Here is a 25347-nt window from a genome sequence, read left to right on the forward strand (position 1 = left end):
CTAGTGCTACCATCAGGCAGATTTTTGCAAAACACATTTCTGGACACTGCTCCTACAGATTTTGGCCTAAAATCACGCAAAGCGCTACACAGTATCTCTAAAGTCATGTCATCATCATGGATCTGTCCCATTTCCCATATTCCCTCCTGATTGGCTACGATTGCCTTCTAAAGTTTGTGTTTGCGATGTGACGGTCGCTAATCTCCCGATTAGGGGGTCTTGATTATCATCAAACTGTATCACTGCAACCACCAACATAATAACCAATCAACCAATAGTTGATGTTATACAGCCGTGCTCGGATAGTATTCTTCTTGTAACCCAGCCTGTAGCCTTTATTCCAAGTGTAAAGATAGTGACTGCTTTATTGCGATCTGACGGTCGCAATTACTATGAAAACCTCCACGGGCTGTCTGTCAGTCAGTCCCTCCGTCTGTCCGTCACGTGACGTCACGTCATACTTTTGGCCCTACTCTTATCTCCGGCACCGTTGCCCATATCCATGCCAAACTTTGCACACACAACTTTGTCCCTCCTGGGTCCTAAACTGTGAATTAAATTCCCCATTGCAGTCAAAGCTGCAGGGTTGGAACTGGTATCCAAGTTTCTTCGAGTTTCTATATCGTTCTCTCTGCACTCTGTGACTATTTACCTTGTTGTTTGTTGACTAGTCCTCGTGCTTACTAATGCTTAATGGCATTATATTTATTGACATTAGCAAGCTTGATCATGGCTCGATCATGGCAAGCTCGATCATTGTCCAGGGGAAAAAATCTCCCAGTGGCATTATGGCTGCTGAGCCACTTTCCATGTGGCAGTGCAGATGCACATGCACGACTCACGAGTCCCTGTGTTTGTACTGTGTGTTTGTGTGCACGTGCAAGTGCATGTAAGTGCATGCATGCATATGTACTGTGTGCATGATGTATAAACTGCATTACACTGAGTGTCAGCCGGTGTTAAGTTGAGTGTGTGGTGTGTGTGTGTGTGTGTGTGTGTGTGTGTGTGTGTGTGTGTGTGTGTGTGTGTGTGTGTGTGTGTGTGTGTGTGTGTGTGTGTGTGTGTGTGTGTGTGTGTGTGTGTGTGTGTGTGTGTGTGTGTAGTGCAACATTAACTGTCGGCAGGTGTTAAAGCTGTTTCTATATTTTTTGTGTGACGGCTCAGGTTGAGTGATGTGTGAGGGATATGTGCTGCCCTAACAGTGAGAGAGACTCCAGTCTGTAAAGCAGCTCGACGGTAATCGCTCAGCTAATCCAGGCTCCGCTAGGAGTCGTATTGACATCGGGAATGCACTGTGTGTGTGTGTGTGTGTGTGTGTGTGTGTGTGTGTGTGTGTGTGTGTGTGTGTGTGTGTGTGTGTGTGTGTGTGTGTGTGTGTGTGTGTGTGTGTGTGTGTGTGTGTGTGTGTGTGTGTGTGTGTGTGTACGTGTGTGTACGTGTTTACACAAGCATATGTTGGAACATGTGCCCCTGACTTGCACACACTCGGTCTCACACAAACATCTCTTAAACGTCTTTAAGCTCTGTGGGTACAGTAGGAGTATGTTTATCTGCATTTATCTTGCCTGTGTGTGTGTGTGTGTGTGTAATCTATTTCCTCATTTTGGCTTTGTTCCAGAGTATTAACCTGTGCATGTATGAGTTTGTGTAAAAGTATTGTTAGGCACATTATAATACTGACTAAGAACTTAAAATCGAGATGAAATTCAAATGCATTTTTAACGCTTTTTAGAGCACACCATCTCTTATGAGTAGCTAGCTTAGCATTGTGCGTACCATACTATTTCAGTAGAAGACGATAATGTTACTGCAGCCACTGTTTGGAGAGAAGGAGGGGATAAAAGGCACACATGAGCGTGTATCTGATGATGTCGTTTACTGACATATTCTGGTGTTTGACTTCTGCAGTTAGTTATACTAGACCTTACCCGTACAAAGATATGTGCTCCAAAATATGTGTGGGTTGTGGGGAAAGTTACTGTAACTGGTGCGTGCGTGAGAATATGTGGGAGCATCATAATGTAAGGAGCAGCCCATGGAGGAGTGTATTTATGATTTCCATACCCGTTGGAAGATGACCCGGTGCATGCATGACCCATGCGAGAGAGAGAGAGAGAGAGAGAGAGAGAGAGAGAGAGAGAGAGAGAGAGAGAATGTGTGTCTCTTCACTGCAACATTCCTAACTGTGAGAGAGGTGTGTGTGGGGCTATGGGATCCCATGGCCTGGAGGAACAGACCGTAACCCTGACAACAGGCTGAGCTGAACAGGCTGTGCTGTACAGAAGTGGTGAAGAAACGCTAATAAATAGCTTGAATTTGGGAAAAATGAAAATCGGGCTCCGTCAGCGTCTGTATAATGCTAATGGCCAATGCCATGTGAAAATTGGGATCAGTTGCTGAAGAGATAAAGGTGGAAATGCATTGTGACTGACCTACTGACTGACTGACTGACTGACCTCTCTCTCTAATTATATAATGGATGTTACAAAGTTCATATCGTCACTGTCAGGCAGAAACCTTGTATCTCCAAGTTTCACATTTGTACAGTATGTTTTTTTGTTTGTTTTTTCTCGTAAATGAAAGCACTACTTCATAAGAAAGTGTCGCACAAAAGTAGTGAAAATAGCAGATCTATTATAGATCGGCTATTTTTAAATAGTTTTTAAAATAACAAAAAAAGGAAGGTTTTGGACATACAAAGTTTCCACGACAACGATATACTGTATGTCACAACCATTAAACAAGAGCAACAACTCAACATCTTAGTGGTTCTGATCATGGGAATTAGGGGTGGGTGATATGGTGATACATATCGTTGATACAATGTCTCCACGATATGCCTTTTCAGAGATATCGTATATATCGTGATACAATTGAGGGAGTATTTTAAAAAATCCTGTTGAATTGTTAATACAGAGATTCATTGCAGAATTCATTTAAACCTGCATTTTTGTCTAAATCAGTATTTCTCAAACTTTAAAATGTCAAGGTCTCCCCTTAACTCTGACGGTATACAGTCTTTAATTTGTATTCTGTCAGAGTTAAATACTTGTAAGGATCAATTTAGACCTCCCAAAAGGAACGAAGAGAGTCCCTGGACTCCACATTGAGGACCACTGGTTACTCCTTTTTCTTTTAGTTTTTGTTACCTTGTCCCTTACCTTGTTGTACTGTTGAGTAACTTGAAAAATAACCATAAAAACCAACATGAAAAAGAATTGTGATAAGATTGTGTATTGTGATACAGCTTGGGAAAATATTGTGATATTGTATTTTTCCATATCGCCCATCCCGGCCCTAATGGGAATGGTGTCTTACCAGATGTGTAACCAAATATCTCTCTCTCTCTCTCTCTCTCTCTCTCTCTCTGTCTCTCTCTCTCTCTCTCTCTAGGTAACAATAAGGAGGAAGAAGAGTCAATGATGCAAGAGTGGTTCATGTTGGTTAATAAGAAGAATGCCCTGATCAGACGACAGAACCAACTCTCTCTACTGTAAGTAACTGACTGACACGCTGTTGCACTCATGTGCACACGCAAACACACACACACAATTAAACACTGCTGTCTGTTTGCTTGGTCAGTCTGATAATCTGGCAACCCATTCGGGGGCACAACCTGCTTTTTTTCCGTGTTAAACAGGAACTCGGTTTAGCTCCTCCCCTTTTCAGTACGCTCCATCCCCTAGGTCAGGGGTATTCAACTAGATTAGGCAGGGGGCCACAGTTGTAAAACCAGTAAGACTCCCTAATCGGGAGATAAGCGACCGTTGGTCGCTTATCTCCACAAATAGGCCAAAAGTTTGTTTTACCAAAATCGTCCTGATGGTGGCGCTAGATGGGACAGATGCGTTTTGATTACATGACTGTAGAGATACTGTGCGATTTGTGTGATTTTAGGGCAAAATCTGTAGGAGCAGTGTCCAAAAATGTGTTTTAAAAAATCGGCCTGAAGGTGGCGCTATATGGGACAGATCCATGTTGATGAGATGAGTGTAGACATACTGTGTAGCGATTTGTGTGATTTTAGGGCAAAGATTGTAGGAGCAGTGTCCAAAAATGTGTTTTAAAAAATCGGCCTGAAGGTGGCGCTATATGGGACAGATCCAAGTTGATGACATGAGTGTAGACATACTGTGTACCGATTTGCGTGATTTTAGGGCAAAAATTGTAGGAGCAGTGTCCAAAAATGTGTTTTGCAAGAATCGGCCTCATGGTGGCGCTAGAAGAGGGCCATGTGAGAAATGAGGGGTGGGGTCTCCGCGCCGCCGAGGCGGACGAATAGGTACCGGTCCCGGCTCTCCCGGTCGCTCCTAGCCCGAGTTAAGGCATTTTATGTGAGCTGCAGTGGAGAGGGTCCTCCACTGGGGGCGCCACCACTTTTGCATCCGTTCTGGAGCACCAGGAGTTGGTGGTCCCCGGGAATTCCCTGTGAGCAGCCCCGTTGGGGTGGTCATTTTTGCACATTTGGTCATTTTTTACACCTGGGGGTCCCCCAGGGACCTGGGGGTCCCTGGGGCTCCGGGGGTCCTTGGAGGTTGTAGTTTGGCAGGCAAAGAGTTTGTGTGAAAATTTTGGCATGGATCGGGGCAACGGTGGCGGAGATATGAGTAGGGGGAAAGTGTGACGTGTGATGAGTGACGTGACGGAGGGAAGGAAGGAAGGAAGGAAGGAAGGAAGGACAGACAGACAGACAGACAGACAGACTGACGGCTGGTGGAGGTTTGGATAGTATGAGAGTGTAGTAAAATTACCTAAAGAAAACAAAAACAAAACACGGTTGACCGTTTGAATGGAAAACATTAAAGCACAACTTTTTTTTTTTTTTTACAACACGGGTTCATATTTTAGATTGTAATTAGAGAAAGAAAATGTGAGTGTTAAAATGTTTTAGCTCAGACACAATAAGCCGGCGATTACTATTTACAGAAACACTACTAGCCCCCATAAGTTACATCTGCCCATGAATGATTGCGGTGCATCTTGGGAAAAGAGCTTATTGTGTCTAAAAAGACATATTTAGCCACTTGTACGCATGCCCCTCTCCACTGAAATCTAAATAATTAAAATGGCTTAAACGATAGAAAGCAGTAAATGAAAACATTTTAACACTCATCTTTTACAATCTAAAATATGAACCCTTGTTGTAAAAAAAAACAAAGTTGTCCTTTAAAGGACCACTTCACCCATTCAATCTTTTAGGCTAGGAATTGATGTGTGTGCAGAGAATCCTTATTGGCTGAGCCCCCAACATGCCATCTCCCTCCTTTTGTAGCTACTTACTTCTGAGATTTGAGTGGTTTTGGTCCTTCACACCACAGAAAGAATTCTACATCTCGTCCATTGGTTTGTATTTCATTTAATTCATACAAACATGGTTGTCCCAGGTTCGATTCCAGGTAGCAATGTCGATGTGTGTCCCTGAGCAAGACTCTTAACCCCTAATTGCTCACGCGCTCCTTGTGGGCAGTGAATCAACTGGGTTGGGCTGAAAATACTGGATTTCCCTCGCGGGAGGAAATAGGTATCTATTATTATTACTCTTTTCACAAAAGGACCCTGCCAGGGACCCGCACACAGAACACATTGAAATGCATGCTTCCTACAGTACTTTCTCAAATTCAAAATCAAAGCCTGTGCACTAAAAAGGTATGGCACAGAAATAGTCCTCTCAAACATCAAAATGTGTAAATGTATGAAGCAGTCAGTACCATGTCCATTAAGGTCCTAAAGTACCTACAGCACATACAGTACTGTGCAATGGAATATTTTACACTTTTATACTATAGCACAAAACACTGGTCAGCAGGCAACATGTTGATGTAGCCTAACAGTTTTGGTTATGAAAAGCATTTAAAAAAAAACATCCAATAATATATGTATATTAAAAAATCACACCCGTGTGAACTGAGCGGTGGTTTACCCCCCCCCCCTTCCTCCCTGTGTGTGTGTGTGTGTGTGTGTGTGTGTGTGTGTGTGCGTGCGTGTGTGTGTGTGTGTGTGCCTGGCCTGGCCTGGCCTGAAAACAGCGCCCCTCCCTTAACATGTGTGGGCCTAAAAGGTACTACACCACAGGCTTGAGGCTACATACAGACCCACCCACCCACATACACGCATTACACGGACACATACACGGATACACGGAGACACACACGGCCACGCTATGGAGACGGTGTGACCACCGCTCAAAAATCACACCTGTGTGAACTGAGCGGTGGTTCTCCCCCCCCCCCCCCCCCCCCGTGTGTGTGTGTGTGTGTGTGTGTGTGTGTGTGTGTGTGTGTGGCCTGGACAACAGCGCCCCTCCCTTAACATGTGTGGGCAGAAAAGGTACTACACAGGCTTGAGGCTACATACAGACCCACCCACATACAAACAAACTAACACACAAACATACATACCTACACACACGGCCACGCTATGGAGACGGTGTGACCACCGCTCAAAAATATATATTGTGTAAAAAAGAAAAGCATTGCAGATGCCATAGAACCCCAAATCATAACTGACTTCAGAAACTTCCCACTGGACTTCAAGCAACTCTGACTTCAGAAGGTTGTAATACAGACTTTTGATAATGATGATAAAAAATGTAACAAATAAAGGTTTGGAATAATTCACTGAATGTATCTAGGTGCTCCTGTGTTTTTCCTACTAATAATTAAGGCTGTAGCGGCGACAGATTCTGCTGTTAGCAGGATCTGTCTTGGCAGATTAGTCTGCTGATTGTTTTCTGTGTGAAATAATGAAAAGGGGGGGGGGGCATCTACAATAAAACCTGTCTTATGGGAACATCAAAACGAACAAAATAACAAGCTAACAGCAAGCTAAAACACTCGAGATAAGAAAAATCATAAAAAATGAAATAAGATGAACTGAATACAATCTATACGACAGCCAAGCTTCACCACTCCATCTCTCTCACTCTCTCTCTTTCTCTCCCCCTCTCTGTCACTCTGTATCCACATTGATTTACATGCAGACTCAATATGAAATCAATACAATTGTAGCGATCATAACTCCATTGCTAGTCTCTTTGTGTGTGGTGAGCCACAACACGGTGGGATACACACATACACAGACATTACACATACACACACACAATAACACACACTGCTTTTTTCTCCATTTGCGGCTGTTAGGATTTCAAAGGGGACGAGTGAAGGAGAGATTGAAGTATTCATAATCACATTATATGGTGGAAAAAGGGAGGCTTTAAAGTGGCCAATTGACAGAGGGGGCTGATTATTAGGCCTTTCATTTCTGTCTTTGTGGCGGAGAAGAGGAAAAAAGGCTCCTCTGAAGGACAAATTCTATTAGCGGCAGAATTAGCTCATTTTCCAATACGACTGAAAGAGGCAGGAATTGAATTTGTGTGACGATGCCCGACACCCCGCTTCCACACACTCATATACACACAGAGAGCATCTATACAAACACAGGTGCACACATCATAATACAGTATATAGACGTTTATACAGGGCATGAAATTAACTTTCTGGATCACCAGCTAATATGGCTACTAGACTTTAGAGTTACAGTGCCAACTGCTCAGGAGTTATGCTAGTTCAAGTCACTGCATTAATTGATCAATGTTTTATCATATTGATTTGTTTAAAAAAAAAAGAACAATGTCTTAACCGCATTAACCCTGGCACCCCTATTTTCTTCTTTTTAAATAGCAGGTCCACAACGCTCAAAACACATCGCGTTGCACATGAACTTGTAGATCACTCTACGTGTTTGTGTGTGTGTGTGTGTGTGGGGGGGGGGGGGTCATTTATGTAGTAAATGTAGTGGATTAATGTGAGGCCAGCCGAAGGTCCTTGACTAGTGGTTGAATCAATGTTTATTGCAGGTTTCTTTAAGTGCTTAATGATTAACCATTAACATATTGATGAACGTTGTTGTTGTTCTTTTCTGCCGCAGGGAGAAAGAACACGATCTGGAGAGACGCTTTGAGCTGCTCAACAGAGAACTGAGAGCTATGCTAGCTATTGAAGGTAAGAGCAATATACACACACACTCATACACACTCACTCACACACACACACACACACACACACACACACACACACACACACACACACACACACACAGACACACACACTTCTGCATCACACAGTATCAACCGGTGTTCATAAGAATAGTTTGTTGTATATTATGTCAGGGCTTTGTGACTCCATAATACTGACTGATAGCGACCATCAGGTCGCAGTTACTATCAAAACCTCCACCGGCTGTCATTCAGTCTGTCTGTCCGTCACACGTCACGTCACACCATGCCAAACTTTGTAAACACACTTCTTGGCTGTCAAACCACAACCTCCACCCCTCATTTCTCACATGGCCCTCTTCTAGTGCCACCATGAGGCCGATTCTTGCAAAGCACATTTTTGGACACTGATCCTACAGATTTTCACGCAAAGCAGGACACAGTATCTCTAAAGTCATGTCATCAACTAGCCCCTTACGTTTCTGAATTTACCTTTTTTTATATTTTGATGACGGTAAATACAGTCACTTGCTTGTCCATTGGGTCTCTCTGATACGCAATGCTACCACAGTCTGGTCTCGGACGAATACAGCGTCGCTCAGATGTTGTTGAGATTGTTTAAAGATACCCAGAACTGCACTAGCAGAGCGCGGAAACGTGTGCGAAGCGCCGCAAATCGGCGATGCCATTAAGTATCATTAATTTATCTGAAAATTTAGCAGCTTTTTCCAAACTGTCTCTCGCGTCACATGTCCCGCCTCCCCACGGCGTCTTTTGGCTAGCTGGTAGTGTCAGCCTGTCTCTGATAGATCAGAGGCAGGAACGTAGCCAACCACACCGCAGGGATGCGGGATATGTGACGTAACGAGGAAGCGAGAGACAGTTTGGAAAAAGCTGCTAAATTTTCACAGATAAATTAATGATACTTAACGGCATCGCCGATTTGCGGCGCTTCGCACACGTTTCCGCGCTCTGCTAGTGCAGTTCTGGGTATCTTTAAACAATCTCAACAACATCTGAGCGACGCTGTATTCGTCCGAGACCAGACAGTGGTAGCGTTGCGTATCAGAGAGACCCAATCTACAAGCAAGGGACCCCACATTCACCGACGTCAAAATACAAAAAGAGGTGATTTTGGGGTCCCGAGAGGGGCTAGTCATCAACATGGATCTGTCCCATTTCCCATATTCCCTCCTGATTGGCTACCATTGCCTTTTAACGTTTTGTATGCGTATGTTTTCTGTGTGTGTGTGTGTGTGTGTGTGTGTGTGTGTGTGTGTGTGTGTGTGTGTGTGTGTGTGTGTGTGTGTGTGTGTGTGTGTGTGTGTGTGTGTGTGTGTGTGTGTGTGTGTGTGTGTGTGTGTGTGTGTGTGTGTTCTTATTACTATACTTGTGAGGCCACACAATTATTGTAGAATTTGAAAAATACTGTAAGCATTGAGGACTATTTTCCTTGAGGAGAAATACTGTTGTAGATGTCATGATTCAAATTATGTTTTTAGCTAGGTTTGCAATTATACTTAGATTGGGATTAGAGTTGGGATTATGCCTTTAGAGTCTAGGTTTAGGGTCTAGGATGGTAGATATGCATTTAGAGGTTAGGTTTAGGGTAGTGGTTCTGCCAGGTTTATACTTAGTTGCGTGCCGGTGTCGTGCACAAAACATAACACACTAGTTAGATGCCTCAGAGCGACCAGTTACCCATATATGGAGACCCCTGGTACCCATATATGGAGATCCACATACTTTATATGGAGATATGCTGTGAGAGCCCTAACATGCTTACTCAGTTATTCGTCATGTGAAAGACCTATGACGTATATGACATCTGACATCATACATAATCCCTTTTATGCCCATACATGGAGATCCCCATCTGTAGAACCAGACCGATACGGTCAAGCTGTGACCGTTCACATACTAAACTAAACACTGCACCGCATTGTGATCTTGTTGATCGGCTATTTCCATTTAGGGTTAAAAATGGCATGCAAAATATTTGTACAAAATAGGCATCTTAAAATATTCATGTCCTCACAAGTATAATAATAGAAAGGTGTGTGAGTGTGTGTGCCAAGGTGTGTCTGAAATACGAGTCATTCATCATCATCATTCTGAGTGTGTAGATGAGAGCAGGTTTGAGCCAAGAGGAGTTGTGTGTTTGTTGGGGTGTGTTGAAACTTGAAGTACTTTCACCCTGTTCTCCCCGCCATGCTGCGGAGGGAAGACATATTTTGTCTTTGATAAGTAATGCTTGTAGGTTGCAACATCATCAGTGCATTATGAGTCCTTAGGAACAGTTGAGGCTTGGTCTGTGATGGTATGGAACCTTTCTTAACTCATTGAATGCCCTTTTCAAGATGGCCGCCAAGTACCAGGATGCCACGTTCCTAAATTTCTAGTGCACGGATCAATTTTTAGTGCACGGATCGTGCACGCCCATGCACCATATGTGTAGTACTTTTTAACAGCTTTCAAACAAAAAAATCCGCTTGGAAATCCGTTCAGGCATTCATGAGATAGAATCCTTCAAAGTCAGACAAAACAAACACTGCCACCTTCCTAAATTTCTAGTGCACGGATCAATTTTTAGTGCACGGATCGTGCACGCCCATGCCTAGATCATGCACCATATGTGTAGTACTTTTTAACAGCTTTCAAACAAAAAAATCCGCTTGGAAATCCGTTCAGGCATTCATGAGATACAAGCCTTCAAAGTCAGACAAAACAGCCATTTTTGACATTTTGAAAGATGTGTTTGTTATGGGGCTAAACATGCAATTTCGCAAATTGCGATCATGCCTAATACATTTGAGGCATTTTTATAATTTTTTTTATAATTTTTTTTTTTAATTTATTTTTCAAAATGGCTTCCAACTCGGGAAACTCGGGCTGTGGCAGCCTGGGACTACTGTAATAACTCGTGAAACTCGGGCCTTGGCAGTCAATGAGTTAAATGCAGTGAAAAAGCCACGTATTGTGGCAGTTAGTTCATCTGTTTAATGTTCTTTATTTAATTATAACTGTAATTTTGTTATTTGCTCAATTGTAATCCCACCAACAACCATTATGCTCTTGGTAAGTGCGAAAATAAGTTTATACTAATATAATTAATTGTGACCGTAGGTCAGAACCGGCACATCATGTCCGTAAATGTGTGGGTAACGCCTGACACTATGGTTACCCTAACACATCACTGTGACATCACAGGTGACATCACAGTGATGTCAGATACTGAGGGCAGGGATAACGCCTGACTCTGTGGTTCCCCTGACACATCACTGTGACATCACAGTGATGTCAGATACTCAGAGCAGGGATCTCCATATATGGGCATAAACAGGTTACCTCACAATGGTGTGGCTGGTCCAGACAGGGATCTCCATGTAGGGACATAAAAGGGATTGTATGTTGTGATGTCATGGGAACAGAATCCATTTTATGCCCATATATGGTATCTCCATATATGGGCATAAAGGGATTGTATCCCAGTAGGAGAACCACACTAACAGAAACCATAAATGGCCAAGACAGATGGGGGCGAAGTCGCTTTTCGCCCTTAGGCGTCTTACTGGTAATCTATAGCGACTTCGCCCCCATCTGTCTTGGCTATATGGTTTCTGTTAGCGTGGTTCTCCTACTGGGATACAATCCCTTTATGCCCATATATGGAGATCCATAACAGAATCCCTTTTAATGCCCCTGTTAGATGTGGGCTTAATATTGATGACATCAGGGATCTCCAATATGTTTTTGTTGTTGTTGTTGTTTGTTAGTTAATTCCTCCATACTAGTGTGACATTAGGTAGCCTTCATTGTTAGCCGGGAGCAGGCTAATTTGAATTCCTAGGCAGCGCTCCTTGACAAGGATTAAGATCGCAGAGCTTTTTTATTTTTTTATTTCAAAGGATCTCAGCAGCCCTGATACTTGATCAATGCTATCTATCTCCTTGCCAGGCCTCAACAGTGGATGCCTGATTTGAAATCTAGCCTCACCAACACTGAGAGAGGAGGAGGGAAAGGGTTAAAAAAAAACTGAAACCTGTAGTTATACTATTGAGAGCTTGTTAGTTATACCACGGATCGGGGGGAAAACGTCAGCCATTGTGAGGTATCAAAGTTGTCAGGGGCGCCAGGCAAGTTTAATCCCCTTCGACGCCGGCCTCTTTGGCAAAATGAACCTTTTGGCAATCAATGCTAATTGATTTTGACATTCGACATCGGACCCCTACACACCCCATCCACACACACATACAACACCACACACAGTCACGGTAAAAACATTTTCACAATGCACGCACACATTATAGTGACACACACACACCCACACACACACACACACACACACACACACACACACACACACACACACACACACACACACACACACACATACGGCCATGGTAATTTCACCGGGCAACTGATAAGCTACCTGGTCCATAATAAATCAATTGTAATTAGCTGAGGAGGGCGAACTGGGCCAGGCAGGAGGCGGGGCGATGGGGGTTTGGGGGAAGGGGCGTCAGACATTCCCAGCCAAGCAGGAGAAGAACAGACACCCAGCTCTGGGTTGATTGCTCCCGTCTGGTTTTTCTATTCATCTGCCTTTTATTGAGTTTTCCTGGTGATTCTAATAGGTTGACGCACTGATAATCTGCAGCAATCGAACTGCAAGATTACAACCATCTCAGGCCGTTCGCTACGCTGGTATTCCACTGGTGCAGCTTGGTAGGCCTCACTGAGCCTGCTCATTCCTCGGCAGACAGCTCGGGTTCAAAACGGTGGAAATTGCATTGATGGCAAAAGTCCATTTGCCTCTGTGTTTAGCCAGGTTTCAGTCATCTCACACAAGGTGGTAACAGACAGCATCCGACTTCCACCAAGTTGTGTGATGTGTGCTTGCTGTACCCTGCAGATGTTGTTAATGTCACTTATTTTTTACTTTTTTCGAACGAATTATATATATATATATATATATATATATATACACTGTATATGTGTGTGTGTGTATATATATATATATATATATAGTGCTCCTCCTGGGTGTCCGATGGGCAAGAATCATGAACTGTGTCGAATAATCCAGGGCACACCAGGATTATAGAATTTGACTTATTTTTGCTTGAAAATTTGAAACAGATCTGGTCGCATCGCCAGGTTCACTCAGAACTTGTATATATACTGTACGTCTCTGCTCACAGTCACACACACGTTCCCCCTCTTTCTTTCCGTTTATATCATCCTACATATACTTGCCACAAACTGAGTCACACAAAGCTGCCTTCCAAGGACTTGTGTGAAAGAGCTTTCTGAGAAGCCATAAATATCCTGCAGAAATGAAATAACTTTAAGTCTACCTGTAAACACTGCCCCCTCATCTAAAATCTTAATTTGGGGAGCCTGAAAAGCCTCTGGTGTACATGTACATAGTATTGCACCAAATGTGTAATTTCATTTAAAAACAATTATATATATATATATATAGAGAGAGAGAATATAGAGAGAGAGAGAGAGAGAGAGAGAGAGAGAGGACAATGTTGCCTCCTGATCTAAGGGATTTTATTACATTTTAGGGGGGCGTGGTGGCGCAGTCGGTAGCACTGTCGCCTCAAAGCTAGAAGGTTCTGGGTTTGATTCCCGCCAGAGGACGCTAGGGGCGCAGGGCGTGTTCTCTACTCTGTATCATCAGTGCCCATAGTCTAGGTGGGTTAGCGAAGGGGCCTTTCTGTGTGGAGTTTGCATGTTCTCCCTGTGTCTCTCCTGGTACCCTCACAAAAAAACATGCAGTAATCCTGGTCTCTATAATGCCTCCCCCTGGCCAGCCGGGGCGCCTGATTGAGGAGAAAGGAACTGCTACGTCCAATCGGGAAAGCTCCCCCCCTGTCTGGTGATATGAAGTGGCCTGCTCACTCCTCATGCACTGAAGGAAGCATGAGCTAAGGTTGGCAGAGGGAGAGCAGCGCCCAGGATTACAGCTTTGGCAATTGGAACTGGGTGAAAAATGGGATACAAAAATTTTAGTTACATTTTAGGTGGCATTTTTTCCCATTGCCTCACTATATCTCCGATGTTGACTGAGTCTACATGAAAAGCAAATACCAAAGCAAAACTTCTTGTATATATTCAAATTGGTCATGGCCAATAAAACTGGTTTTGAGATTGTTTGAGACCTGGCAAAGAGGCGAGGCACAGCCTGTTAAATGGATGTTGATGTCATTTATGGGCATGGCCCTACGACAAGCTCCGCCCTTTCCTTGTAGCTGCTTGGTGTAATGCCAGGCTGGAAAATGCCATCTGTATGCCACCGCTCTCATCTCCCTGCTGCCTCTAAATGGATCCTCTATGCCCTCTTTATCTGCTTACCAATTCACACCTATATACACACACACACACACACGCGCGCACGTGCCTTGGCTCCCGGTGAGTGAGTGTGTGTGTGCGTGTGTTTGTATGTGTCGTTTTTGTGTGTTTGGAAGTGGACGCCCTCTCCCCTCGTCTAAAAAGGATTTATTCATAGCTAGGGTCCCCGAGTTTTTCCCTGTTACGGTTTGATATGATAAGCTGTTTTTTTTTTATATGTTCAAAATCAATATGTAATCCTATGCAGAAGCTTATCCCCCCCACCCCACCCACCACCTCCTCCGACTGCAGACCTTCCAACCAACCCCGCCCACGCCTCCACCTCCGCCCCCAGTTTGTAAATCTATTTGGGCTTTGTTAAGCGCTGGCGACGGAGGGCTGTGCCAGAGACCCTGATTGATTAGGTGCACCGCGGAATCCTATCACACAGACGCTTTTTGATGATGTACCCACCCAGCTACTTTCCTTTTTGATGATGTACCCACCAGGGGTGGACTGGGAATCTGGCATACCGGGCATATGCCCGGTGGGCTGACGACTATACAAGTGGGCCTGTGGGCCAAAAAATAGTTCGAGTTACAGTCATAGTTAGTCATTTCTGGGCTGGGCGGCCACTAGCTCTGGTCCAACGCGTCACCTGCAGTGACGCTCTGACAGACCCGTCGGCAAATGAATAGACCGCGTTTTCACTGCGTTTTTTTTACCAGCGCTCAACTTGAGTCAAAATAAACAAAACTACTTCACTACTCACCAAACCAAAGGTAGTTTTGCGTTGTTGAAAGTCTATTCTCCGCGGTGGTGAGCCCCTCAGCACCCCACCCACTCTGTAAAATACACTATTTTTGGCATGAAATAAAGTGCATCCAACTCGACCGCCGCTTATTTCCGGGTTGTGAACCATTGTATTTGCGGTGGCCGCTGGGTGGCTCGAGGTGGGTGCGTTTTATTTCATGACAAAAATAATGTATTTTACAGAGTGGGTGGGGTGCTGAGGGGCTCACCACTGCGGAGAATAGACTTTCAACAACGCAAAACTACCTTTGGTTTGGTAAGTAGTGAAGTAGTTTTGTTTATTTTCACTGAAGTTGAGCGCTGGTAGGGGCTGAGAAAACGCGGTCTAGTCATTTGCCGACGGGTCTGTCAGAGCGTCACTGGAGGTGACGCGATGGACCAGAGCTAGGTGGCCACTACGTGGAGAGGGCCAATCCTTCAGTAGCACCGGCCCACAGAACAGAGAGACATCACATGATTGGCCCACTCGCTTGTCTATCATTTGAATACTGGCCTAGTAGCCCAATCACAGGCAACTGTGGCCCAAGAATCCCAACCAAACATTTAACAGCATACAAGCCCTCAACACACCGCTGCCTCGATATGCTGTGGGCTTGTAGATCTTCTATGTTCAGTTCGCGCTGGTTGTGGTCGGTCTGGGCCAAGATGCCAGGGCCGAATTATGTCCCAGTCCGGCCTTGGTACCGACCCAGCTACCTTTCCTTGATGATGTACCCACTCAGCTCCTTTCCTTTTCGGGGGATAATGCAAGTTGGCTGGAACATTAGATAACAAGTTGTCCAGGACTTTTCACAGGATTCTGTTGTCATGGCATCAGGTGCAAACAAATCAGTCAGCTCCATATATGGGCATAAAGGGACGAGGAGTGACCGATATGGAGATCACCATATATGGGCATATTTGGTCGGTTCGACATAGGCGTGAGGCCAAACTCCAGATGTGACGGCCGCGTCCCGAACCTCTGGTATACCTGCAGCATACCTACGCCCTTATTCTCCAAACAAGTGCTGTACAACTAACATGACGTTAGCTGCGGCCTATAACCATGTGTTAGTGTATGGAGGGACAGCTGATGAAAATGACTGCATACTGTAGGCTCAGGCTGATCGCTGTTACTGTCCCTGTTGGTGGGTTTGCAGCTACAACACAACCAGCCCCCCCCCCCCCCCCCCCCCCCCACACACACACACACACACACACATGCACATTCACGCACACACAATTCTCTGCAGTGACTCTTATGTCTCTTGATTCTACCTGGCTCTCGGCCAAAACCAGCTTTAGGGGCCAATCCACAGAAACCAAGAGAAAAAGGATGGAGGTAAAAAATAAAATAGATTGGGTTGGGGTGACTACATGTCATTCACTGATGGGTCTGGTGAAGAACCTCTATAAAGTTGTGGAAACATTGCAGGTGTGTGCATTGGTGTGTGTGTGTGTGTGTGTGTGTGTGTGTGTGTGTGTGTGTGTGTGTGTGTGTGTGTGTGTGTGTGTGTGTGTGTGTGTGTGTGTGTGTGTGTGTGTGTGTGTGTGTGTGTGTGTGTGTGTGTGTGTGTCTCTCTCTCTCTCTCTCCCCCTCTGTGTATTTCTCTGTCTCTCTCACTCTCTCTCTGTTTTGCTTTTGACCAAAAAAAGGAGGGCTTTGGACCAGCTTGCGCTCTTGAATAAATTTAGCATGTGAGGGGCTGGCTGGGGGGGTGGGGGTTCATGGGGATTTGAACCAGCGCATTCTTGTGTGCCTTGTGCAGACTCACATGGTTACCGTTGGCGCGCACGGCTCGGGACATCTGAATAAGCAGCATCCACCATGTGAGTTCTAACGTGATCACCCAGGACCCACAGAGGCGGAGGAGGGGAGACTTCTCCCTCCCTCCGTCACTCGCTGAGGCGCTCAGTCTTTAACCTCCGCCCCCTCTCTCTCTTTTTTTCTCTCCTTTTCTCTCTCCTTCCCTGCCTCTCTTTATCTCTATCTGTCTCTCTCTCACCCTCTCTCTCTCTCTCTCTATCCCCGTCATTTTCTCTCCTCCCCTTTTTAAAATTGAGGAGGAGGTGGCTTTAGTGTGAGTGTCCTCTCTCTCAATTCAGTTCTCTCTCTCTCTCTCTCTCTCTCTCTCTCTCTCTCTCTCTCGTGGGTGTCTGGTTACCCAGCCTGCCCTGCTCTCCAGTACTCCCCTCTGGTCTCTCATCGGTCCTCTTTATTGTTTACCTTCCTAACGAGGGGGGCGGGACTCGCCTGCACGTGATTGACAGCTACATGCTTAGCACCCCCCCCCCCCTTCCCGGACCCCCTCATTCCGTCCCTTCAGGACTACTTTGGCCTTTTGCCTCTCTGGTGTGCTATGAAGGGAGGGAGAGGAGGAGGGTGGGTGGGAGAAAAGAGGAGTCAGTGAGGTAAAGTGGGGAAAGTTTGGGTTGTTTCTTTTTGTGGTTTTGCAGGAAGTCCTTTTTTCTTTTTTTTACCTTCCTGTGAGGCCAGGGCCCATCCCACCTTGGGATGGGCGGGCCTTGTTTGAGGCGAGGATGGTGGGATAGTGAAGGTATGGAGTGCGGGCACAGACTCGCGCCGTGTGAATCTGAGGCTTCAGATGTCATTACGTCCGTGTAGCCTCTCTAACACAGCCTCCGGTTCTCACCCTGTCTTTTTGAATACATCAAAAACCCATTCAGACATTTTTGGCATATTTGAAGTATTAGTCCTCGCACTACAAAGGCTAATGGCGGGAGTGCGTCGAAGAGGAGAGTAATTTGGTTCCCTGGGAGAGATAGGGGGGAGAGCGAGAGAGCGAGCAAGAGGAGACCGAGGGAGGCAAAGAACGAGAGAAAGGAGAGGACGGAGCCAAATATTGGAACTGTGCTCATTTCGCTCTGTGGTCGACTTCAAAGGATCGACTGGGGCCAATGAAGAGAGAGCACAGACCTTTCAGGACAAACACACTGAGCCCAGCGTGACACACACACACACACACACACACACACACACACACACACACACACACACACACACACACACACACTGTCTCCTACTCACACACTCACACAGCCTGACCACTGCGATTTAACCCAACGAGGGGTGAAATATTTATTTTTAATAAAGCCGCTGTGTATTCTGGGAGTGACATTTTACAACATTCCTTTTCTTCTCAAGTCAATAGGTGGTTAAATATTGATAGAGGAGGGAGGGTGGTAGTTAAACGTTCCCTATACGCCACATAAAATCACATGTTTGATTTCACTCTGGGACGTAGTGGAGGCCTTTTCATCAGCAACAGAACATTGAGCGCTATAAGACCTTTTCACTCTACATTATTTAACAGTAACTGTATTACTGGTTTGCGTCTTCTGAAATTTGTAGTGGAGCTAACCTGACGGGCTCTATCGCTACACTGTACTTTGTACCTTTCAGCAGTGGTGAAAGTAACTAAGTGGTTTTACTTAAGTACTGTACTTATGTACAATTTTGAGGTATTTGTACTTTACTTGAGTTTTTCCAATACTTCTACTTCTACTCCACTACATCTCGGATCCAAATATTGTACTTTTACTCCACTACAATTATTTGAAAACTTTAGTTATTAGTTACTTAGCATATATAAATGATTATATTATAAAACTTACATCTACAAGCTCACAACGTGTCGCATCGCGACACATTGTGAGCTATTATAAAACATTTTGTACTTTTACTTTTGGTAATTGTAGTATATTTTGATGCCAATACTTTTGTACTTTTACTCAAGTACATTTTTAATTCAGGACTTTTACTTGTAACAGAGTATTTCTACACTGCAGTATTGATACTTAAGTAAAATAATGTTTTACTTGTTCCACCACTGTCTTTCAGCCTGGCGTCTCTCTGTCAGGCAGCATGTCATTATAGGCGGAAACATAACAAAAACAGCACATCAACGTGACGTGTTGTGAGCTTGTAGATCGGCTATTTTCACACAACACTGCCGATGAAGTGTCAAGTAGGGCATAAGTGGTTAAAGGCCCAATCAGTGATCCACACGCAGTGGTGTAAAGTAACATTTATTTAAGTTCTCTACTTAAGTACAATTTTGTGTTTGTGTTTGTACTTTATTTGAGTATTTCCAATTTCCAATACTTTTACTTCTACTCCACTACATCTCGGATCCCAATTTTTTCTCCACTATATTTATTTTACAACTTTAGCTACTAGTTACTTTATAGAATTAGATTTGTATTCCTAAACATACATTAGTCACTTCAACCCCATTTGAAAATAGCCTATCTACAAGCTCACAATGTGTCGCGATGTGATGCATTGTGAGCTTGTAGAGCTGTTATTTTCATAAGATCTTTATACATTTAATACATTTGAAAATGTGTGAAACGGGACATAATGGGTATACTTTCTACTTTTGGTACTTTAAGTACATTTTGACTGACTCTTTCTTTTTTCAATGATTTGGCGGCCTTACAATATAAGTTTTCGTCTGTGAAAAAAGGTAGTCGACTAACATTTTTCGTCATAGTTTTGGCCAACTAAATCAACCACCGCCAGTGGGCCCCCGGACCAGAGTTTGGGAATCGCTGTGGTAATCTATTGAGGGGGGTGTCCTGGTGTTTGGTTTATCTGGAGTTGATTGGGGTGGGGGGGCAGGCGGATATTTGAGCCCCAGGGGAGTAAGGAGGACCCCCCAGGGGACCGAGGCTGGCTGAGGGGATTTGGACCCGGGGTCCCATCTGGACCCTGTTGGTCCCCTTCCTGGAAAGACAGAGGGAGAAGTAAATGACAGTAGTCAGGGGGTGTAAAAAGGCTCAACTATTTGTTTGTTTTACTAAGTAGGGTCACAAGAAACTCTTCTTTTTAAGGCAGGCTTCTAAATGCAGTTCTACATTCTGTGGATCTATACACCAAGCATGATGACTGTTACTATAAAGAAAACGTTATAAAACAAGTGGTGAATGATATAGTTATAGAGCTTTGTGTGAACGGCCCTTTGAATATCTATTTTACATTTTTATAAATGACATGTATTTGCTGTGATTGGTTTGTTTTACTAAGAAGAGCAGGTCTTTAACTATCAGTTAAATGAAAGGAAATCACACGTTTACCATGCGGTTAGCGTTTCTATACACAGATACTAATTATTTCGACTAAAGTCGGGCGCAGTGTCTTTTTTGAACTGTGTGAAGCTACGCCTAAATAAATCATGACCTTGCAGAGGAAAATCCAGTGTCCATTTAAGAGAATTCTCAGACAGAAGGTTTCCCAGAATTAAACTAGTACCAAGGATTCTTTCTGTACAGACATTTTGCTTATTGATTTGCATTGACCTATAATAGCACTATATTATTATATAGCTGCACTTTTACTCTACGTACATCCTTTCAGTATATTAGCTTAAACCAATATCCCAGCATTGTGCACACGGGGGAGCCTGCAGCTGTAATGAGTGATGGTGTTGACAGATAGCTCTACAACAGTCGTCGTACTGCTCCTGACAGGGAACTGACTGCTTTATCCTTACAATAGACATTTTTATTTTTGCGGCTAGTATTAAGGCACTTTTAAAGTATCCTTTTATTCAACTTTTTAGATTTTATTATGTGACAATGCTTTTAATTTATGACTTTTCACTAATGAACTGCTGTAAGTCCGAGGAGCACTGACAAATGAATTTCACCCTTTTCTTACTGTGATTGTATTTTAAGGTGTGACAATAAAGCATTTCTGATTCTGATTCTGATTCTACATCAACATGTCTTGACAGTGCACTAAGGCGCATTAGGAAGTGAACACAGGACCCAAACAGTGGCTGTTAATTCAGTCAGGCTGTCCACGAACTCTAACAGCTGTCATTGAAGGCGTGTCAATATTCATATGAAGCATGTGCTCCGACACGTGACCGGCCGCTCCACGTTCTGAGGAGCTGTCAGCCGCTCTGACACATCCAGATCATCAGGAGGATGTCCTCGTCCTCAGAGACTCGTCTGTCCCGGTGGAAGGGGAAAAAAACCCTCAAAAACCTTTATCAGCGTCAAGATAAGAGGTCCATCTCAGAGCAATTTGGGACAATGTTTTTATTCCATGATGGTGCTATATTATATATATATATATATATTTCATATATTTCTTTCAAAGATTTGTTTTTTTTGGGCTTTTATGCCTTTATTGATAGGACAGTAGACTGACAGGAAATGGGGCGAGAGACGGGGAGTGACATGCAGCAAAGGTCGTCCGGATCAGGAATCGAACCGGCGATGCCGCCAGGCATCCATGCCTATGTGGCAATGCCTAAGTGGTATTCGCCCGGACCAGTAGGCCAGCAGGCGCCCCATATTTCATATATATATTTCATGTATTTACATGTACATTTGCAAATGCAGTCAACTTCAAGCACACCTGCCTGCTGCTAATGGGGATGTGGTCGTAAGATAGGAGACAGTCTCAGTGACTGATAAGAGTTCCCAAACTAAACCTGACACTTTGAAATGTTTCACCAGTACAATTTGAGTTTTATTTTCTCTTGAGAATAGAACAGTACTTCCACAAACAATGGTTGGTTACTTGTCAGAATGGCTGGAGTTATAGGGCACATACATAGAGAGACATAACAGTCACAGACTGAATCTAACAGCGTTTGGGGGTGCCCTGGTGGCTCAAGACGTTCTTGCGCGGACCACGTGTTCAGATCCAGTTCAGTACCTGTGTGGCATGCCCTCCCTCCTGTCTTGTCCTTCTTGTACTGTTAGAAAACTAAGTGAACCGTGCTGTGCTGTGTAACGTATTTCACAGGTTCTGGATTCTACATGCTACGGCTCTGTTTTAGATGCAGGAGGTGGTACTAACCCTGATTTCTGGAAACTCAGAATCCAGAATGTATACTTTGAAAATTGACCAAATGTGTTACGTGTGCTCTTTGCAGACTGGCAGAAGACGGAGGCTCAGAAGAGACGAGAGCAGCTGCTACTGGATGAACTGGTCATACTGGTCAACAAACGGGATGCGCTGGTCCGAGATCTGGACGCTCAGGAGAAGCAGTAAGTCTCCGTCAGTCCACAGCTCTGTCCCCGATACATACAACATGTCCTTCTGTCCTCCATTCATCTGTCAGAGTGACAGCACTGACAGGCTTTGGTTTCATTTTGTGGGGGATTTTCATGGTTTGGAATGCAGTGGTTTAGAAAGAAAAACATGCCAATTTAGGCATTAACAACAGGGAAAGTGATCAAGGAGTGACAGAAAACTAGAAAGATGCAAGTGTGGTTACTGTGACGCGAGTCACACTTGCAAATGAATTCCGTCTTGCCATTTGAATTTTCCCCATTCAAATAAAATATGGGGAATATTAATTCACTAATAAATTAATGGCCATTTATGGAGATCTCTGTGTCAGTCCTTGTCCCTTTTATGCCCATACAGTACATGGAGATCTCTGATGTCATCGATATTAAGCCCATATCTTGGAATGCCCTTATATGGAAATACTGTGTCAGTCCACTGTGGTCTATGATGTCAGTCATCTCCATATTTGGGAAAGGTTTTTCCCATTCAAGTCAATGGAGAAAATGTATTCACTAATACATAAAATTAATATGTAAATTAAACTATATAATGCATCTATTAGAAATATGCAAGTACACGATTCCCGATGAAGCCGGTCGATTTGACATATGGCCCAAGAAGTGCGTGTCACCAAAACTGGGAGGAGTAGCGCGGCAAATAAAGTTTATCTCGAATATCTTTAGTCTGTTTCCCTGTTAGGGCAACCAGACTAAAGATGCTACAAATTAACTGGAATAGAAAATAAATCAAACATGTAATGGTTGTTGTATCCACTGATATGTTTTTTTTTTTTTTTTTTTTTGGTTCTTGTGGTTTAACATGACATAAGTAAAACATGACAGAACCAAAACTGAAACTCACTGAAAATGTCTCGTTGGATAAACATCTGTGTAAAACAAAAACAAAAAACAAAAAAAGAAAAGAAAAAAAGAGAGACAAGACAAAAATAAAAAAAGTCAGTCAGGAATAGGGATATCCCTCTTCTCCTCGGGTAAGTCCACCGCTAACCTTTCGGAAGGCCTTGGGTTTCCTTGGCGCCCGCAGAAACCATAGACGTAGGAGTGGAGTCAGAGCAGAGGAAGGGCACATTGCAGCGCATGCAGGTTGCATTCCAGACCAGGTTTAAAGGAAGTCCTCCAGCGACACACATGGCAGCCACTCACACCTGTAGGGCGGGACAGGAGCTCTGCTCCGCTCCGCTGCACATGGGGCGGGATCTCATCCAGACTGGCAGCACAGTCTGCCAATGGTGTGCCAGGGCTGGGTGAAGGGTCAGAGCTCGGGGGTCACCACTTGGCATTAGTACTCTCCTCCCATTGGCATGGCATCCGCAATGCCTGCTTTAGACTTGGTTGCGTGCCGTGTCGCACGCCGGACATAGCCCACAGCTACAGGCTCACAAGCTGTGAGCTTGTAGATCGGCTGTTTCCCTTGCACAACAAAGGCTCGCAACTAAGTATAAAACAGGCTTAGCTGCGGCGGCACTTTATTCCATACCTGTCATCTTCAGATCGCCCTGTGATGCCTCCCTCTCTCTCCCGTCACACACACACCCACACGCTATGCACACACACACTCTCATACAGCTCTGACCTTTTGACCTTTTGACCTCCTGTAGGGCCGAGGAGGAGGACGAGCACCTGGAGAGAACTCTGGAGCAGAACAAAGGCAAGATGGCCAAGAAAGAGGAGAAGTGTGTCCTTCAGTGATTCTTATTTACAACAACACAAAAACAACCATAAAGGAATTGTATTATTATTATTAAGATTATTTTATTATTTCATAGTGGTTATCCTAGACATTTCCATTGGATATATTTGAACCCTATATCCAGTTATTTTTTATTTTGGTCAACCTCCCCCATGGATTCATGGGGCTCATTCAATTATACCAACTTTATACTGACTGAAATTGGCCCAGTTTTCAATTTTATATATATATATATATATATATGGACATACATATATATATGGACATACATTATGCTATATCTTTATGTTTTTTTTTCTTGCTTTACCAAGGAAAAGGTACTTGTATGTAATATAAAAGCTATGTGATGTATAAAGTAGCAGATGAGCCTATAGCAGGGGGTTCTAAGCAAAGCAAACCCCCAACGTTGTGATCATGAGAAAATAGATAAACTCACATGAATGAATATCAACATGAGGAGTTTTAATGGCGAGGAGACGCACACAGACTTCTCCGTGAATGTTTGAACGAGATTGGACGAGGACAGGAGACGACCATTAGGTTTGAGGTACAGCAAAAGTTTGTTGCTACCGGGGATTTTTTTTCTTCCCCTTCTCTTTCCCTTCCCGTTGGACAGATGCTGTTTGACGTTTCATTTGTACTTTTGAGAGTAAAAATAAAAGAGGAAAGTAAAAAAAAATGACACTATTACGATATCAGCCTTTTCAAGCTATACGTTCATTACTTGACTTGTATCTTTTAATTACTTAACTTCAAACGTTTCTACTTGTAAAGATATCTTAAAAGGGGAACACAATACAGTTCATGAATCTTAACTTTTTCATATTAAGTCTTTTCTCTCTCTTTCTTTTGCTTGAAAGCGGTTTACCAAACATTTCAGTGCTGGGGGGGGGTTAAAGATGAGAGGATTGGGTTATTAGCTGTCACGTTGTATATTTTCATCACAAACAAAAACAAATCCATCTCTTTCCTTGGATTTATTCAGTTGAACGTGAAAAAGAGAGACATATTATTTATTGCCGTTTGTCCTGAAGAGCTGCTTGTATTGAGTGAACTACCATCACGACCATGTGCATTTCTGCTTGAGAAATTTGTATTTATTGTATACTGAAAGATGAGGAAAACACCATTTTGCTTTTCATTTTACGTCTCTTTAGTTCCACTTTTTTTTTTGTGCAGCTGTCCTTCCGTGTGACCATCTATCAGTTTTATTTATTCCAATGTCATAACCCGAGTCTTCAATAAAGTCCCTATGCTTTCATACTCATACAGATGTCTGTGCTATTTGAATAATAAAAGTATTAATGCTTTTAGGCCTCTGAAATCCAATAGGCCTGTATGGTACAAGGAGATTTGATCAAGCACAAAAGGCCTTTTTTTTCGTGGGGAATGGTTTTGTTGCTTTTGCAATGTCGACTTGGTATTATGTTTTAATGTGAATAGTGTGATGTTTTGAAAA

At 43.7% G+C, this 25347-nt stretch overlaps 1 protein-coding gene across 5 annotated transcripts in view; it reads left to right on the forward strand.

Moving 5' to 3' along the window:
• The window catches only part of ehbp1 (EH domain binding protein 1), a 226204-nt gene extending 201095 nt beyond the window's left edge, over window positions 1–25109 (forward strand). For all 5 annotated transcript variants that reach the window (XM_080740474.1, XM_080740475.1, XM_080740472.1 and 2 more), the window contains exons 21-24: window positions 3394–3493; window positions 7927–8000; window positions 22039–22153; window positions 23797–25109. In XM_080740474.1, the coding sequence (XP_080596600.1) occupies window positions 3394–3493; window positions 7927–8000; window positions 22039–22153; window positions 23797–23887 (380 nt within the window). In that variant the 3' untranslated portion in view covers window positions 23888–25109. The remainder of the gene's footprint in view (window positions 1–3393; window positions 3494–7926; window positions 8001–22038; window positions 22154–23796) is intronic.
• The last annotated feature ends 238 nt before the right edge of the window (window positions 25110–25347 follow it).

The sequence above is a fragment of the Nannobrachium achirus genome (assembly GCF_963921795.1).
Source record: "Nannobrachium achirus genome assembly, chromosome: 13".
Taxonomy (NCBI): domain Eukaryota; kingdom Metazoa; phylum Chordata; class Actinopteri; order Myctophiformes; family Myctophidae; genus Nannobrachium; species Nannobrachium achirus.